General features: G+C 47.7%; 2 protein-coding genes across 5 annotated transcripts in view; both read left to right on the top strand.

The window, feature by feature from the left end:
* The window catches only part of LOC119442422 (serine/arginine repetitive matrix protein 1), a 124,656-nt gene extending 119,309 nt beyond the window's left edge, over nt 1-5,347 (top strand). For all 4 annotated transcript variants that reach the window (XM_037707296.2, XM_037707297.2, XM_037707298.2 and 1 more), the window contains one exon: nt 2,041-5,347. In XM_037707296.2, the coding sequence (XP_037563224.1) occupies nt 2,041-4,337 (2,297 nt within the window). In that variant the 3' untranslated portion in view covers nt 4,338-5,347. The remainder of the gene's footprint in view (nt 1-2,040) is intronic.
* A 6,260-nt stretch (nt 5,348-11,607) lies between these two features.
* Nucleotides 11,608-19,713, top strand: part of LOC119440646 (uncharacterized) — a 62,368-nt gene continuing 54,262 nt past the window's right edge. Inside the window, exons 1-2 of the mRNA XM_049662996.1 lie at nt 11,608-12,255; nt 18,856-18,934. Coding sequence (XP_049518953.1) covers nt 11,608-12,255; nt 18,856-18,934 — 727 coding nt within the window. The remainder of the gene's footprint in view (nt 12,256-18,855; nt 18,935-19,713) is intronic.

Genomic DNA, 19,713 nt, shown 5'->3' with positions numbered 1-19,713 from the left:
GCTTGGAATCAATTAATAAATCCCGGATGGCGTCAGAAACATCCTCGTGGCTGTACCCGAGAGTGGAAGCTCCGAATGAAAGGATAACGGGATTTTCAGTTTCAGGTGAAGTTTGCGAAAGGTCAAATCCTTATACCTTCGGGGAAAACAGTTTTCTATTTCTTCTTTCTTTTCTTCTTATTCTTCTTCTGAAGGCGTCTGCTAGAAGAAAACTTGTCTCGTGAGATGGGGCGACCGTCGGGCACAAAAGCCGTTTATGCTTGCAGCGGATGGGCTTTCTTCACTCCCCGGCAGGGCTGCTCGGACGGCTGCTTGTCGGCGGCGTCATCAGGATTTGCGTGTGCGCTCGGCGTCGGCCGGCAGGGGAAACCCCCTTGACAGTGGTCTCTGTGGCAGGCCTTGTGTAGCTGTGTCTCGTTCAAGCTCAAGGTCGCTTATCGCTTCGCGCTATTGTCGTGGCCTCCACCGCGCCTTAGGAAGCGTCACCATGCAGAGAGGCGTGGCTTCCTGTATGAAGGGCGGAAGCTTTGTCGCGTCCCGGCGCAGAGAGAGATAAAGGCAAAGGAAGGACAAGGAAGGTTAACCAGAGGGTATCTCTGGTTAGCTACCCCGTACCGAGGGAGAGGGAAAGGGGTGCGAAAGACGAGAGAAAAAAGAAGAAAGAACAGAAAAAACACAGTGGTGATTTGTAAGTACGCCTAGATATAAGCAACGACTGCAAAGACGAGATGGCAAACGAGCGTTCGTCTGTCATCTCGTCTTTGCTGTCGCTGTGTATATCTGCGCTACAATTCACCACTATGCCATACCATACCAACAAGCCCAAACAGCCACATTACAGAAAAAAAAAATCTCGGAAACTGGCTTACACGAACGTCAGCGCGAGCCGCTATGAAGGCGCTGCTGCGTTACGCGACGTCCGACGGCTGTGTGATAAATTGTGACTGTGCACTGTGTGACGTAGAATGTATTGGTGGGACGTTGACACTGTGTAGGACTAAGTAACGCCTTCGCAGCGCCCACAGAAACAGTTCCGTATATTGTGTTCCGGCACAGGAAATTTATTAAGGGGCGTCAATTGGCTTTTCGGTGTTGGATGATAGAGTGCAATAAGTGCAGGGTTTCGGTTTCACTTTATTAATATTGCTGAAATGAAGGCCTATACGAACTGGAACGAGGATGAGCGTATCAATACGAAGAAAAATTCCTTGCAATAAGAAACTGTTACCGGACATAGAACTGACGCTTAAACGATATTGTAACGCAGTGGCGGTTGCTTTAGGGAGATGTAAAAACCCCTTTAGGGAGATGTAAAAAAGACTGGTATATATAATCATTTTTGCCTAATTATTTTTATTAATTTTGTACACCGTTTAGTAGAGAGCTTTCGACATTTCTTTAGTATAGCTTGAGAATAGGCGCATCTTGCAACTGGTGTATTATGGAAATGCGATGTCTATTGTATGGTTTACGCTGCGCTGAGACTAAAACACAAAAGGTGAACGTTTAACGAAGATGCATGTTTATCTAGTAACCACCAAACGCAGCATATTGCAATTTCGTGCAGTGCTGATATATATAGCTACAGCATTACACGTCAGCATTACACGGCCTTCAAGAAGACAAGTCCACTTGTCGAAACGTTGGCCCCTGCTCTCACCTTGTTCTCGTGTTACTCAACGTCTGGATGTGTGTCACAGGTTATACCAACATATCAAAATGCGTTTCAGCGTCCGCATATCGCAATAGTGTGAAACTGTGGATAATATCAGCTTGCGATCAAGAATACGGAAAAATCATAGCCGAGTCTTTCAATACTTTTCTGACCATAGTAAGCGAGAGGCTGCGAAGCGCACGCTCGTAGTTGCTTTTGTGTGCTTTCCGTAGAACTTGTTCGGTCAATGAACCTTTTGTAAAACGGGTGGGTCTGCACAAAAGCAACCCCGCGAGTAGGGGATGGGTAGCTTTCCTAACAGCGTCTTACACTCCTGTTTACTTTTCGCTGATTGCCTCTCTCTCTCTTTGTGCCTTTCCACGTAGGGGCAGAATGCGCTGCCGGCCGGCGAGGTGGGCCAGCCGACGGGTCCCGCTGTACGGCCATGTCGCGGTCACTTGCGCAGTCGAAGTCGAGGAGCCTGCCCAACCGACAGCCCATAGACCCGAGATCTCTGTTCGCGGCCTTGAGACGCGAGGAATCCCAGGAGAATGGAAAAGCCGACGGGCGCAAGCGCAAGGACAGTTCAGTAGACGAGAGTTCCATCAGCTCGGACACATCGTGCTCGTCGCTCGAGTTCCACCGTCCTCACAGCGCCGGCGTCGAAGCTTCCAGATCTCCTTATCGCAACAGCCCTGCGAGACTCGACGCTGCGGCGGGCTGTTCCGGCTTGACTGCCAGCTGCGTCAAAGGCTCCACAGAGAGCCTCACTCGCCGTGAACGCCTGGACGCCGTGAAAGCTAGAGTCGAGGCCAAACGAAGCCAGTACGGCGGCGGCTCGTCTTCCGATGAGGACGAGGACGTCACCTGGCGAGAGAACGGCAAGGTAACCAGGCCCAGAAGGAGGTCGCGCGAAAGCTCTGCACCTCCGCGTCCGCTGGTTCCCATTTGGCAAGAGAGCAAGGCTTACCAGGAGCCCAACAATATGGTTCGCAGGGCGGGGGCAGTCACACCGCTTACGGTGACCACCACGTTCCAGGGTCCAGCTGCGCCAGTACAACCTTCTCCTCAGGACTCGGGAGTGAGTTCCCAGTCAGTTGCGTCTAGTCCAAGCCTCGGCCGCGCTCCTACGCCGCCACCGAGGCGAACCCCTTCCAGGGCACTCACGAGAGAATCTTCCCTGCTAGCAGCAAAGCCCAGGAGGCATTCGGCTTCTTTTGACCAATGGCGCTTGGAAGACAGCGGCATTGGCTCAGAGCGGAAAGATAGTAGCTTCTACAGCTACGCGGACCTGACTCCCACTCATGGTGTCAAAGCGCGAGTTCGTGGACCAGCGTACTCTTACACCGATCAAGCCCCTCCCAGACCTGACTCGGCTGGGGCTTACATGAGCGATCCTCAGAGGACAGACATGAGATTCTTTGGCCTGGCGCCCGGACATCGACGAGCGTCCATTTCCGCGGAGGTTCTCGACTTGACGCCGAGGTCGGACACGCCTCCCCGGCGACCCCGACCTCTCTCCATGGTCGTCGAAAAGACGAGAGATGTTCCCCCACCTGTGCCCCGGCAACGTCCCGTGACAGGAAGCACCAGCAGCCTCGAAGCTGCAAGGCGTCGGCTGGACGATGTCATTCAGCGCGAGAGAGATAGGCGTTCCTCGGCGAACCTTGAGACTGCGCTGAACGAACTTGAAGAGATCTACAACAGCTTGCGCTTGAACGAGGACGAGGACCTGCTGTATCGCGCTGAGCGACGAGATCTGCCGACCAAGTTTCAACTCAACCGCCCTGGCGCAGACACCGTTTTACCAGAGGTGGCTTATCCACTAAAGAGAAGCTGCAGCGACGACATGTCGTTCATATCGAGTTTGCGACAACGAGCCCCGTCCATTAGGCGCTCGGCGATTCCTGACAAGGTGGCCGACGACCTCGCTAACCGCCGCCTGGCCCAGCCGCAGCCACCGGCCCGGAACGGAGCACATACACCGCCACCGCGTAAGGACGTGAGCTACATGCTTTGTTCCGCAGCATTCACGCCGTCGCTTCATGTTCACCCTGCTCTCATGGACGTGTCCCTTTCTGGCGAGCCCGATATTGAGAAGGACGACATGTGCTATCGCAACTATACTCAAGCCGATGCGCTGCGCGTTCCACCGCCTCAACCGCCTTTCGGTATCCCGTTGCTTCCGACTCAAGGCACAACGTGTGACTACATTAGAGCAAGGCCTTCCGACGCGCCACGGCCTCTCACGAGGCCGAAGGTTCATCCGGACTTGGTGCGGGACGACATGGCCTTCAGAAACTTAAGGAAAGACCCCGCCGTATCACTAGCCGCACGGCGCTCGACGCGCGCGCTGTCGGTCAGCGTCGGCTCCAAGGCGACCTCGTCTTCTGATAAGCAGCACGACAAGTCCCAAAGCATGACGAGCATCATGGAAGCGCTGCAGAAGGAGTCCCAGCGATGGAAGCGCCTCGATGAAGGCGTGACACATGCGCCGAACTCTGCTCCCGGAACCAATAACCACGTCGCGAACGGTCCAGACTGGAGCGCCGCCAGGCAGCGCAAGAAGATTGTCCCAATGGAAGACTGTCAGCTGGACGCTTTGCTCGCTTCCCTGACCCCTCCTCCGGTACCGACACCAGGTGAGCGGCGACTCAGGACAGGAGTTCGCATCCCGGCATGATTTCTCACCCGGCGTCTAACTCGAGTAACCAACCCAAAGTGAAACTGCGCATGCCGTCTTACTACAACGACTGGCCACACTTAACGCCCTCGCACACCTGGAGCTGCCCTGTAGTGTAGTGGAAGGTCGTGTGTGTGTGTGTGTTCGTGTGTATGCGTGCGCCTCCACTTGTGCCTAATGAGCTTGTGTACTGATCTGCGCTGCGTGTTGCGCCATTGCACTGACATGGTGGTGATCCGACCTGTGTCGTTGGATGCTGTGACTGGTCAAGCGTCGCCTGGCATTACTTACGAGCTTTTTTTTTTTGTGCTATCGGCGGCCTGAGTGAATGTTGTGCGGCGTCGCAGTGGCGATGATTAATAACGCTTGTGACTTCTGTCGACAGAACTCAATTATAAGGTTTGCGGCGAAGTATTACGTTTTTCCTGCATTTGGTTTCTTTTTTTTTCCCCTTCTATCAAGAATTACTGCCATTTATTAAGCAAACATTCGTGTGTTCGCCGAGAAACGTTTTTGTTGGAACTACAGAGTCTAGCAGAGCGAGGCTCTGCTAGTCATTTGTACAGCTCGCATCTAGTTGGGCAGTACCGGCCAGAGGACACTTAGTTTTCGTCCGTGCAATAGTGTCTCATGTTTTTATACTATTATACTATGATTTATACGAGTGTCTACGATTACAATTGTAGGAACTTAAGGAGCTATGATACCAAAGCATGTAGAGAAATAAAGACTTAAGAAACAGAGTATTACGATAACAGAAAAAGCGAACATGTTATATTAGATCTCTGTAAAGATACGAGATACCCAGTGACAGTGTTGTCGGAGGATTTGGGAATATATTTTGTATATACATATAATTGTTTTTTGTGAGCTGATGTGAGATATATGTCATGCTTGATAGTATATCTTTGTACGACGCTAGTTCCTAACTCTTGGCGTGTTAGCGACTGTGTGTGCTTGTGTCTGCGAATGTGTATGTACTGAGTGCCAATGAAGATTAGTGCTGTTGACTCGTGCAACTTCTTGTGCCTGTAGTACACACTAACAGGGTAACACCGTGTTTCAGTATACAAATTTCATTATCTTATCTTACACATTGGTACCGATAGTTTGCGTGTTAGCGCAGCGTGGCTACTCCTGGAATGACTTGGACACTTTCCTGAATTGATCTCATAAGTTTATTGACTTCAAAGTGCAGTTGCGCCCGCATAAAGATAAAACAGACTAGCTTGGATGATTATATGTCTACTAAAGAATAAAGTGTCTTCGTCTCTGGATGAAGTACGCACTTGCAGGGGGCTGTATACAGCTGAAGACTTGCATCTCTTATATAGCTCCGAAAAAGGTGAGTCGGCGGCTCTGCACGCTGGAGTGAAGGCCGAGATTAAGTTGATTGCACCTATTCCGCTGCTTTTCGAAAGCACGAATTATGAGCCCTACACTTAAAGGGACACGAAAGAGAAACACGGAATCAGTTTAGATTAAAATATGTTTTTTTTAACTCAGTAATTGTTAATTTCGCCGTAGCGCGTTGATTATTAGAAGATAAAATGACGGCAAACGTTTGATTTTAGAATTTCGTGCCGAAACCCCCAGGGCCCTACGTCAGTGTGACGTCACAAATTGCAAAGGAATTTTTCGCATTTCGGCCACTGGTGGTTCAGTAAATGCCATCGAAACTTCATATGTTCAGCCTTTGGCTCATTTATAATACAATGTAGTCTATTTTTGCTGATATATGTCTACCTAGGCCTAGCTGAGCAGAGGGCATAAAAATCCATGACGTCACGGCGAGCTGGTTTGGCAATTTCAAGGCGGCGTCGCCACCCGTTCCTCGTTTTCGCATGCTTTCTGACGTACCAAGCGTCTTCGCGCAATAAGAATGGATTTTTTTGTGGTGGAAAAGGGTAATTTGCTAACACAGCTGAAATATGTTTTTTTTTTTTTTCTTTCTCTTTAGTGTCCCTTTAAAGTACGTTTCCCCACACATTAGTGCTTTGCTATTATCGTACTCTGCAAGTGCGAAGTTTCTCGCTTTCTCTTTTCTATTATTAACTATGTTTGAGGAGATGTTGGCGGTTTCGTTTTTCTACAGCGGGAACACCATGGCATTCTCTCTATCATTTACAGCACCACCTGCTTTCTCAGTACAACTTCCTTCAATATAGAATTCCCTAAGTCAAGCCTGTCGGAATACACGGCTCCTTCCGGCCTTTCGGAGTGTGAATCATATGATAAATCGAGCAGGTCATCACTGCAATTGTACATGCGAATACTAATGCGGAAATCTACAGTTAACTTACAAGGTGGCTCGATCAGCGATTGCAGAAAGCTGGGTGAGTTACGCGACAAGATGAAAAAAAAGTAAGGTGGACACGCTGCGTTTCAAGCTATGTACCTGGAGAACTGTGGTACAGACCGCGTCTATATTAATCTGGTATTGACATTTGTGTTGTCGATGTTACCGCCTTGAACATCGTCCTGACTATAGGCTTTTATAGAGATCTAGCAGAATCTGCCGCTGGGCGACTTGGTACAGCTTAATGGCAGCCTGAAGGGCGTAAACACATGCACATGCAATGTACAGCGAAAAAAAAACAGAAAAAATACGTGTGAGTGGAGTACGACTCCACTCACATACGGCGCCGCTGCTAGATACGGTATACCGCAATATAACTGACTAAAAGTCAATGTACCAGTACTAGGTAAGTTCAAACGACTTGAAAAGCAATGTGACGGGAACTAGTCTAGCAGTTTCAGTTTATTATTCTTTAAATACAGTGAATGGGCTGCAGATAATATACAGACGAGGGTCCCAAAGTCAAAGACTGCAACGGGACCCTCTGTTAATAGTAACATTGAAAAAACGTATGAAAGTTAAGCAAGTTACGCGAACAAGTTGTAGAACTATTTGCAAGTGAGCTATACTAGTGAACTTCTTAGATTACCAGTGGACATGTAAAAAGAAATCTCGGCGACAAAGACATCATGAACATTTGCCGGACATCTAGAGTGGTATGTGTCATTGAAAAGTACAAATGGTGTCACACCGACACTTAACTGATAACAGCGTTTTAAAAGCGGTTTCATTTCTTTCTTTATTAATTGTTTGTTTCCTTTATTCGTTAATTCTATTGGAAATGAAAAGTGAGTGAAGACGAGATAGGCCATGCAATGGAGTACGTGACGAAGAGCACCAAAATACATGCCAAGAGAATAAAAAGAAACGCACCTTTAATTGTGCTGATCGGGATTTGTGTTTTGCGATTGAGCTGGACGTCTACCACCATTTTGACTTCCGAGTATTATGCTGATGCGGGCGCATGTTAACAAGGGCAGGGGCTGGGTTAATTTCGTCGATATTTTAATCTCGAATTTCTGCTTTTACGAGTATTGGATAATTCTTTCGTAGATTTCAGTGTTTGACTTTGTGCCAGCTCTGCTCAAGGTCTTGAAGGAGCACTGCAGTCCTGCTGGTATAATTTATACGTCTTTTATAGGATAGGATAGGAATAAACTTTATATGTCCAACGGACGTCTTTTATGCGCTCGCTGTATGCTAAACAACAAATGACGTTCGCATCATTAGTCAGCTTATTTAGTATCGCAACTGCTTGTATTGGCTCTTCACAGGAAATAATCCAATCAAGACACGAGTCACCGGAAAATGGAGATTAATTACGATAGGCCTCACCCGAGCTAAGGGCAAGGGGACTTGGCTTTGTCAGGGCACTGAAGAAAAGAAGGGCCCTTGTAGAAACATTTGCTACGGACAGAGGCCAGTGTCGGTGATCGTTTTTTTTTTTTTTTTTTTTTTTTTTTTTTTTTTTTTTTTTTTTTACTGTGTCGCCAGGACGCTGCTCGGAATGCTCCTTTTTAAGCGAAAAGTCGCCAATTCATGGTCATTTGCTTTTAATTTTCTCTTTTTTATGTTATATATTTGTTCCTAGCCGTATTATATATATACTTGTTATGTATTCTAAGCTCTACCTTTAAGTCATCTTCAGCGGGCCAGTCAACGGTCGGAATGTAAAAAGGAACAGCAGCCCTGATTTTCAAAACGGCAACATACCTCAAGCTTGTGCTTTGACTCACTAATAAGCTCTAATACTAATAAAATGTAGCGACGAATGGAGGTGCATATTTTATCATGCCCATTTATCCCCATTCAGATAGAATGAGGGTGAGATATTGAACTTAGCCAGAGTCCCTCGAGGAATTTTGCTAGGGCAACGTGCTGGCTGTTTACGTTCCTAAAACAAGTCCCTAAGACGTCGCTAAGACTAAAAATTCGGGCGACTAAAAGTTGGCTAAGTTTATCGACTTTCTCGCTATGTTGCCAACAATGTCTGAAGCTTTTCTTGTGCGCGCACAGTTCCAACACCCTGCATATGAGGTAAGTGGTCTAACAGGTCGTTCTAGTCGGTGTTTTTTAGAAAATATCAAGTATAAAACGAAACAGTTGCATTCTAAGGAAGGCAGTTCGGGGAGCTCGTTCCACTTAAGCTCGAGTCAACACTTTCTTCAGGTGGCTATTGTAAGTTCACTACGGATATATCAACCTGAAATAGGTACTTCCAATCAGGCCTCCCAGTTTTCTTATAAACGTCATAACTTGTACTACACTTTCCATTGCAAGAACACCATTATTTATCGTTTCCTGAAAGAAAATTTTCCTGCATTACAGAAAATAAAAAATGACCTATTTGATTTGTGAAACAAAGTAGGTTATCGCAGAAGCTGCGGCCGTTGAGTGCCATAGGAACAGTGAAAGTAGTTCCAAATACGTTTGCATACTGAAATGCCTTTTAGCGCGTGGTCGCCGATATGCATATAGTCTGACCCACAGTACTGAAAGCGCTTCTTGCTCGTTCGGAAAGTCCTACAGAATTTCAGCCGTGTGCTTTCTCTGGTAGTGCAACTTGGAGTGCTCTGTTCAATTATTTGACGTCGATGCAGCCATATATCTCCTGATGAAGGCCAACAGGGTTTTCATACACTGGTACTGAAGCATGAAGTTCAGCCACAAAAAACTCACGCATATAGGGCACTTTGAGTCATTAAATACTTATAAAACCGTCTTGACGTGTCCGATCGCTGATGCACGAGCGAGGGGAGCATATATGCTGGCGTATGCTACAAGTGACTTGTCTAGGAAATGGAAAGTGACATTGTCGTCTGCAGCGACACTGCTCAAAAAGGCCGATTTATCTGCAACGAAACGGTTGCGCCACCTGTCTTCGCGCGCCGCTTCGCCGTTGCGGTGGCAGATGGCGACACCGTTTTGTCGCAGCGACATCGCGAGCAGCCTGTGTCCCTTAAACCCTAGATATCGAGAACCAATTTCAAGAAGACCGCCGAGATAACGCCTGAACTTCGTTGCCTAGGTGAGATAAAGAGTAGCGAAAGCTTAAGCCATTCACTTCTTGTGAAAGGGGCAAATGAGTTAGAAATGGTTACCCATTCGGCGTGAAGCGAGCAGGCCTAGGCAGGCCATGTGCCGCCAAGTCAGACGATGACGTAACTTCCGTTGTATCCGGAATTGTGTGGTAGACTGGCAAAAACAGCTTCTGCGGTAAAATATAATGAGGAAAAGAGAAAAACAGATCATCTGTACTTAATAACAGGAGGCAGGTGTGTTTCTTTATTACTTCTCCACTTGACGTCCTGTTTGTCGTAGCGGCGGCCGCCGCTATCAGTGCGTGATCGGCGAACGACCGGAGGCGCGACTGCAGTCCAACCCGCAGGCAAGCGAAAGAAGCCCCATCATTATTTTCACTGCAGTTTAAGTAGAACCAGCGCGACGTCAGTGACACGTGGTTCCATACATGCGTCAGGCACAATGAATCGGCGTGGCATGCGGGATCGTGCTTTCAGCCGCACGGAAATACATTCCAGCACACTTTTCAGTTCACTGCGACTTGCGAATTACTTGATCGCAGTTATATATATATATATAATGAACGAGAAGAAAGGGAACCGAGGGGCCCGATTTTTATTAACCATATCATAAGAAGCCAACAATGACACCAAGGACAACATAAGGGAAATTACTTGTACTTACTGATTTAATTAAAATTCCATTATTAAGTAAAAGTAATTTCCCCTATGTTGTCCTTGGTGCCATTGTTTGTTGGCTTCTTATGATATGATACATATATATATATATATATTTGTAAGCCTAGCGGGCTCGCATCTCTCTCCTCAATTACCAGCGTCTTTCTGGCCACTTTTTAGTAGGATGTGGCGGAAACAAAGGAACAAGGCAACTATGTTAACCAGAAGAGCGTCTCGTTGGCGACCTACACTGGGGGGACGGAAAAATGGGAATAAGAAAATATGAGAGAGGGGGGGGGGGGGGAGAAAAAGACGCGATGATTCGCATATGCGGGCTGGAGGGCACCACTAAGTCAAAGGCGTTTAATTTTGAGCACAGTGATAAAATAGCCCATAGGTCGAGACAAGCTCAAGTTTAGGCAGCACCACCAGCGCCGTTTTCTCCCCTAGCTTAGAGATGCAAAAGTTACGGTCGCGTCGGCCTGGAACGCAGTACGTACTGCTCGTCGTGCAGTGCCACAGCAGCCTTGAAAACAAGAAGTACTTGAGACCAGCCCTTGAAACTCCATATTTCAAAGAAATCCGCGGACGAGACTTTCTTTTAATACTTTCTTGGTTAAGAGAGAGGTTTATTTGAAGAAAGGCAGAGGTCATCAATCATTTGCTGCAATAAATTCTCAGTGTTGCTGAGCAGGACAAAGTGTTCTGCAAACTAGGGGTGTGTGAATAGTAGTTTTTTGAGGCTGAATCGAACATGAATCGAATAGTGCCAGAAACGAATAGAATCGAAAATGAAATATTTATTGAATAGTTTGCGAATAATATTGCCGCGTCCCTATCGGTGTGCAGCTATACGCTGGCGGTAACGAAGACGGCGACCGATACGCTCGAGATTGCGAGCACTTCCTAGAGACGAAGAGGAAAACGCTTCTGAGAGTATATCTCTCGGATCCAATTATTCGAGTAGGACGGAGTACTGCTCGTACCTCTATCAATTAAGCTCCTGTGCTCGGTGAACTGCGACACTGGTGGAGGTGCGGGGTAGTGCGCCATCATGATCCCAACGACTCCTCCCTCGAGCAGCGCTACATCCAGCCCGGCAAGACATCCACGCGTGGAACCACTGCACAAGCCGCCGTCTGCAAGTTCTTAGCCCTGAATATATGGTGCATTGCAAGGTACCTCTCTGTCAGCGGCTACTCCTGCTCAAGAAATGGCATCGATAAACAGCCCAACACAGGTGACAGTTCGAAACCTTCGTGTTCGTGAACCCTTTCATGGCGACGCGTGTGAGGATGCAAAAGACTGGCGGGTGCAGTACGAAGGGGTAGCTAAGTCGAATCACTGGCGCTCCGACGAGAAGCGCTCCAATGTATACTTTGCCCTCGAAGGTAGTGCGAAAACATGGTTCCACAACCGCGAGGGAAATCTGACAACGCGGGACGAGTTTTCCCACCAACTACTCGAGACGTTCCGTAACATCTATCGAAGTGAAACCGTGCAACGCCTTCATAAGTATCGAATCCAGAAGCCAAATGAGGCTGTCGCCATGTTTGCCGAGGAGATGGCGTGCTTGTTCCGCCGCGCGGATCCCAGCATGCCCGAGTCCAAGAAGATGAGCCATCTCATGCGTGGCGTCAAAGAACAGCTCTTCGCTGGCCTAGTGCGCAACCCGTCGTCAACAGTGGACGGGTTCATCAAGGAGTCCACGGTAATCGAGCGGGCGCTCCAGCAACGCCCCCAGAAGTACGACCGCGTCCCTATGGGTGCCCAGCTATACGCTGGTGGCAACGAAGACGACGACCGACACGCTCGAGAGTGCGAGCACTTCCTAGAGACGAAGAGGAAGACGCTCCTGAGAGTCTGTCTCTCGGATCCCATTATTCGAGTACGACGGAGTACTTCTCGTACCTCTGTCAGTAAAGCTCCTGTGCTCGGTGAACTGCGACAATATACAGCCTTCTCAAGAACAATATCAAACAGTTTTCACGGCGTGGTATTCATGACACTAGAAAGTTGCTGTCCTTGCACTGCACGTTAAAAAGCATGCTCTATTTTAAAAGCACAAAGGGAGCCTTAAGAATACCGAAAAAAAATTACCGACGATTACGATCCTCCCTAATGCGAAATTTGAGCGCAGCTGTATACGGATTTTTATTTCCCGATATATTTAGGCGAATAATTTGGGACCGGTATCACCGCACCGACGGGCAGTGGGCCAGTGCCATCAGCGCCTTCGCAGAGGGAAGGCAGTATAGGAACGCTGGCATGATGAGCGGCATCGGAGACAGCTGTGGAAGAAGACGACGATGAACGTGCGAGCAGTGGCACGAGCATGTTCGCGCGGTTACGCCGAGGGACGATGACGCTCAACCCAGAAACGGGCGCCTAAGAGCTGCGCTCTAAGAGATTATTCGCAAGCTCGACGCTCTTCTGAGCATACGTGGTCATGCATTATCACATTCGGTCCAGAAAGACAGCCTTGTGGCCCAATAGCATTTGTGTATGTGTTCGCGCCCAAACCAGAAATGCGGGTCACCTGCGGCAATGACAGAGCGAGCGAGCGAGCGAGTGTCCGCGTCTGTCGTGTGATCACGCTCAAAACAAGTGCTCAAAACAGGGTAAAAATAAGTGCAGAATTGATTAAAACTGGTTCATAAAAATGTCGCAGTTTCGCCCGAAAGGCGAAGCATCAATTGCGATAGCAAATTAGTAGAGAGCTATTCGGAGTAGGGATAGTAGTTTTATCGGCTGCATAAACTTGGACACAATCGCTTACTACCTGAATTTACAAGCGTGGTGTCAGCGCGCACAAGCAAACATGAATAGATCACACTGAATGACCGCAGACAACCACTGTCAAAACGCTGGCAGCAAGCGCAGCAGCCGCAGCGTGCGGTCTATCGCTTCAACGGAAACTGAGCGGCGAATGCACAGCGCATACAAAGGTCAGAGCCATGTGGGGATCGCTTTTAAGAGACGGTGTGGGCGACCGCCGCAGCCGGGCAAAGTACAATCGCAGTTGTTGGCAGAGTAGAAGCTGCCCCCTCCCTCCCGCGTTGCTTTCCCGCTTTCCTCCTTTCGCGTGGGAGATTGAGTGGCCAGTTCCCCTTGCGCCCAGTTGCAAGATACGCATTTAGTGCCGCAGCACAGTGTCGCCCCCCCTCCCTCCCTCCCATAACCCCACGGCCTTTGCGCGACGGAAGTCGCGTCTGCTTTCCGCCGTGCGTTCGCTCTCCGTGATAGCGCGCGTCCCCCGCGCGCTTTCACTCGCGCATACGGCGCGCGGCGACGGTTTTATCGCCCTTGGACTTTATACGGAGCCTCACGGCGACGACGACGGCAGAAATCCGCTTCAAGTGTCCATTAATTGCTATCGCAATAATAAACTAACATGATTCATAATAATTTAAAAGACGGGAATAATCAAGCATTAAGCGCAATAATTAACAGAAATTCGTTAAAATCGCTTCCATCATCAGCAAAGGCTTTGGCTCCATGTGCGTGGCGGTTTCCCACCAGTTGTGCCTTAGCACAGGTGTCAAAACGGATAATGGATTGACAAGCACAAGATAAACAAAGGATAAAACAAGATAAACACAAGGAAAATACAAGGGAAACACAGGCCAATCACTGCTCCGCCCATCCCCAGCTTTCACGTTCAGTGGAACTGCATTACCGCCAAAGTTTACCATTTTTTAAAGACTAGTGTTTCTTGGGTTACCTAAACGCGAGAAACTTTGTCTGTCTGTCTGCCCCCGGCCATAACAGATTCAACCGCCAAAACCAACAGCCAAAACCAAACTAGCTACTAGCACTGGTGGCACGGGGTCATACAAGTCAATATTATACAGTGCAAAGGAAACCTCAGGCCTATTTTAGGCAAAATATATGTACATAACCGTAATCCGCGGCGTTCATTTAATTAAGAATACACATTGGACTGGTTTTTACGTTGGTAAATGAAAAATCAACGCGTTAGAAACGGTGTCGAAGAAACGCTGCGCGTTAGAAAAAAAGCCGACTGAAGTCGCGGCTCTGTGGCCGGCTTTAAGCCAACAGTAATAAAAGGTTCCAACAGATGGCGTGAGAGCAGGGCGAACGCGGGAAATTTGAATTGAATTCAGCAAAACCTCCATTGCATCCATCATGGGAGGAATGAGAGGGGAGGGGAAGAGCGTGAGGGGTGGGAGGGGGGAGAAGAGAGGGTGTTACGTATCAGGGGCAGCAGAAGACTATCGTCTTTCGACGTTATTTACAGCGAAGCAAGCAGATATGCGACCATTTTTTTTTTCTATTTCGAATGGTCGTTGCAGATGGTGCACTATTGTATCAGGTATGTTGCAATAAAACGCCTTCATGTATATTACGGTGGGGAGACACATGCGCTCCATCTATGTACAGTATCCAAAAAATACCCACTTCCGAATGTGACGTCTAAACAAAATTTTATTGTGATTGATCGTAGTTTTACCGGAATAGCCTGGCTCCCTGAGCGACAGCGCGCTCTGGTACATTATTTCCGCTTCGCAAGGGATTAAAGTTAGCCTTTTTCAGGGTTGTGCGAATAGGAATTTTTGAGACCACATCGAATGCGAATAGAATAGTGCGAGAAGCGAATTGAATCGAATTGAATATCGAATACTTTTAGAATAGTTTTCGAATAATAAATAGCCGTTATCAGAATTAATATAAAACGATTTTCACATCTCAATATTATTAATGTTATCAAGTTTCTGTCATTACATAGTAAGTGATGAATCACCGTTTATTAAAAGCACAAATGAAGCATTAGGAGCAAACAAGTAGTTTCTTTGCACATGTGGCTCTTCAGAGAGTGCGAATGGTCGCTGTACAGCCTGTAAAATATGACTACACACCAAAGTGGCGTAGTCTGCTGCACTACCCACGTTCTTATGTTTTATGTCTATACTATGCCCGCAGGGGTGACAATTTACCGTACTTTTGCCCCAATTTTATATTTATTTGGGCGCAGTTGACATTCTGAAACACAGTTAAACCTGCTTATAACGAACCTCCATATAACGAATTCATGAATATAACGAAGTTCTTCTATTCCCCGCCGTTACTCCACGGAAGCACATGTATTTGAGACCTCTACATAACGAAGTGGCATTGGGAGACCCCCTCGAAATAATGAATTTTCCCCGCCGACAACCTAGAGATTTCGCCCCAAATTTTGTCATTTTTGCGCGAGCAGCAACCGGAAGCACCTTCTCCGCCGCAACGGAATGCGAAGCGGCGGCGTCGCGCTTGGCGCGCTCGAATTCAGGCGACTGCGAGGCGAGAGCGAGCGCACGTGTGCGTGCGTGCGAGCGTGCGCGAGGCGGGCCTGCATCCCTCGACCCGGCGATCTTGCCGCCGCGGGCGTGACCTTTCCCCCTCCCTTCATTCAAACCTGATCCCGCCGCTTGCTGCAGCTGGCCTAGCCCGCCAAGCCAGCACTCTCCTTTTCCAGTTGATGTTGCCGAAGGAAAAAAAAACGTTTTTTTAACGCGCTGACAGCGTCAATCTTTGGTTACTGCGCAAGTCTCTGCGCTTCACTTCATTAACCTGACACTAGGTGACACTATACGACGCTACGACGCCATCGTGTCGCTCGCTCTTAGTTTCCGACGCCTCGCGCTTGTGCGAAACGACACGCATCCACGCATCCAGTACCTGGTGTGACATTCCAAGGATGAGTGCTTCGACGAAAACGGAAAACGGGTGCGCGTTACAATCGAGGGCGCGTTAGAATCGAGTAAATACGGTAAGCATTTCTTTTTCGAATTTTCGTGCCGAACCTGCATGTAACGAAATCCTATTTATAACGAAGTTTTTCGGGAATTTGTCAATTTCGTTATATTCCGGTTTAACTGTATTTGACAAGTATTCGAAGAATATTCCCATTTATGAATAGTGACTATTCGACTTGAAGACCGAATCGAATAGGACACTATTCGATTCGTTATTCGTATGTTTTGAATATTCGCACACCCCTAGTGTTTCTGCTTCAATTTCATGTTTGATCGTGCACAGTTAACGACATGAAATATTCGAAAACTATATTCGGAAACTATTCCAAAAATGTTCGGGTTTTCGAACAGCGGCTATTCGATTGGAGGACCGAATCGAATATGGGAGTATTAGATTCGTTATGCATTATTAGATTCAGAAGTTTCGAATATTCGCATGCCCCTACTGCAAACCGAAGGTTGTTGAGATATTTGACATTGAAGCTCACTCCTAAACCTTCCCAGTCTAATAGCTTGAATGCTTCTAAGCATGCAGTGAATAGCATTGGAGGGATTGTGTCTCCTTGCCTGATCCATTTTTTGACAGGGTACTTTCCACTTTTCTTGTGGAGAACCAAGGTAGCTGTGAAATCTTTGTAGATATTTTCCAAGATATTCACGCATGCCGCCAGTGCTCCTTTATCACGCAATGCCTCCTTGACTGCTGGCATCTCTGCTGAATCAAATGCACTTTCATAATCTATGAAAACCACATAGACAGGTCGATTGTGCTCCGCACGTTTCTCAATTACCTGATTGATGACATGGATGTCATCCATTGTGGAATATCCCTTCCTGAAACCAACCTGTTCTCTTGGTTGATTAAGGTCATGTTGCCCTGATTATATTCGAAGTTATGTTGGCGTACACAGATATGTGCTCATACCCTTACAAAAACATTCGTTGACAAAACATTGAAATACCATTGGTCAATGCTGACTATCGTATTGGAAACTCATTGTGATTTTGTTGGGATAACATTGGGTAAAGTGTTGAGAGCTCTTGAATATTGGCCACTGAAATTTTATTGAAAGACCATTGGGCAAGTAAATATTGGGTAATTGTGGAGTTACCGTTGAAAGAACGTTGTGCATTGGCATATCAACGTTGTGCATAGGCATCGGGATATCGTTGGGTAGATTTTGTTGAATTACTGTTGAGTTATCATTGATGCAGCATTGTAATGGTGTATCAATCAGCCCCGTTGCTTTGGACTGTAGAGTTAAGCCCTTTACACAAAAGTATGGTGTGTTCAGCCGTTTCCTCTTCCTCTACACACGCACCGCACAACGTGTCTATACCTTGGTACTTGACTCGGTACATCTTAGTCCGCAATACTACCGTCCTGGCTTCAAACAACAAAGAGCTTCCCCTAGAATTATCATAGATAATTTTTGGCAATTTCGTGCTTGAAAGTTCTGTATGTTTCCAGTGCTGATTTCGTCTGCATCCCTGTTTTCCATAGACTCCTCTCTGTTACTTCAACCTTTTTCTTAACCGCTGTTTCCTGGTTTGCACCCCTCCTGCAGTCCAAATATTTGATTGACAATTTCTGGTCCGCTTCCTCCATTTTGTGTCAACATTCCTCATGTATAAATAGACAGTTTTAGTTTAGCGTTAGCGTAATAGCGGGGTTACGGGAAATAGCGTTACCGTTCCGCAAACGAACTTTGCAGAAAGAGAGTTTTAGTATAGCGTGATAGCGTAGTTTACGTGCGGGACGCTATTCCATTACGCTTTGAATTTCGCATACACAGGGCACCTAATTCTATGTGTGTGTGCGTCCGGAAAGTGCGATAGGCAGCGCAATGGAAGCCAGGAGCGCGTTGTATTTTTACTTCACATGTCCGTCGATCTGCAACGAAACAGACAAGCAGTACAAGCTGTCTACCATAGCCTCCATATGGCCTCCTCAGAGGCCATATGCCGTCGTCGCGCCTATCTCCCGACATTAGCGACAGATGGCGCTCGCATCTCAGAAAAAATTTCTCTCGTTAGGCTTAGGCGCGTTCGAAACGAGAAGCGATCTCGAAAATTCCTCAAGATTATCCATAACACTCTCTCGGGGAAGCGGCATGAGACTAAGCAAAAGCCGTTTACGCAGTCATTTGCTACGAACGAAGTGAATTCTACAAAAACAACGCCAAATTCAGTTCGAAGCGGGCGACCGGGACCGCCGCCATGTTTTACGTACACTACGTACACCACGCTAACACGGTAACATTAGACAGTTTTAGTTTAGCGTGGTTACCGGAATAGCGGGCGTACCGGAATAGCGGGATCAAAGTACGCATGCGCAGAACGCTAACCGACCTATACCGTTTACCGTGCGCACGCTATTTCTCAGAGTTAACGTTACCGTGTTTGTAACGTGTTGCACTTATCCTCTCAACAGACACAGTAGCGCCGCCTGGTGTCACGATATACAAATCGTGCTTAATTCTTCCCCTGTCACCTACGTGTCATTTTAAATGGGGGTATGAGTTTTTTATGCGTCTCCTACATAGCACTCCTTTTACAGTTTCTCGACGTGAACGCCTTGCTGATTAGTGTGTTGTCACTTGTAGTATTGAAACGCTTCGATGTTTCATGCCATCAGAAGTGACCAGCATTTTTCCCCCTTGCCGACTTTTACGAATCTGTCTCCGATGTGACGCTTGCAGAGGCTTGGTGGTCTTGCATTGCTGCGTCGGGTGTACGGGTATGAGAAGACAGAGAAGGAAGATACCTTTGTGCAAAAGAGTACGTACAAGGTTGCAAAAGCAGTAGAGCCTTATCCCAAAAGGTCGACACGGCCTTAAATATATGCCTTGGGGGATAGACGTCTTTCTATACGGTGATGGACCAATACCGTTTTCGTACCTCCTCGCCACCGCACAGTGCACTCGAAAATGCAGGTGCCGGCACAACTTTCTTGCCCTTAACCCAAGCAAGGGGTTCCGTGTCGGGGTGGGATATGTTTGCGCTTGTATAGAACACGAAGGTATTGGTACACCGCAGAAAACGCAGAGTCTGGCACCCTGGAAGACGTTGGGCCCTCGGTCAGGCCCGCTGAGGAAAGGCGAGACATCTAGTATACGCAAAGCTCTTCGTGACAGCAAAGGCAGCCCCGGATAAATCCGGCTGCTCCACCCCAAGGCGCGGGGGCGCGATGACACTGGTACACCAACAGCAAAATGCGGTATTTTCGTCCACGACCTCGATCGCGCGTGTAACGTGACAGCCTTGCTCCGAAGCCTAAACCCTGATCGGTGTCTCCGTAGATGAAGTGGGGAGCAATACCTTTCTGCGAAGAAAGTTGTCGGCCAGAAAGAGAGACGGAATTCGTCGCTCGCAACACGACGTTTATATACATATCGCCATTCATTACAGGGCCAGACCATACCTCATACTTCCCTGCTGAACTTTGGCTGCGATGTCCGCGACTCTGACCTTTACTCGCATGTAACCATTCTGAACTCTACGTGTGATTGTCACCCAACGCGTTCATTTGAGCGTCCTAATTTCAGCCACGTAGATGA

Source organism: Dermacentor silvarum, chromosome 2 (assembly GCF_013339745.2).
Source record: "Dermacentor silvarum isolate Dsil-2018 chromosome 2, BIME_Dsil_1.4, whole genome shotgun sequence".
In the NCBI taxonomy this organism is placed as follows: domain Eukaryota; kingdom Metazoa; phylum Arthropoda; class Arachnida; order Ixodida; family Ixodidae; genus Dermacentor; species Dermacentor silvarum.
Note: the sequence above shows the minus strand (reverse complement) of the source record. Positions and strands in the feature narration are given on the sequence as shown.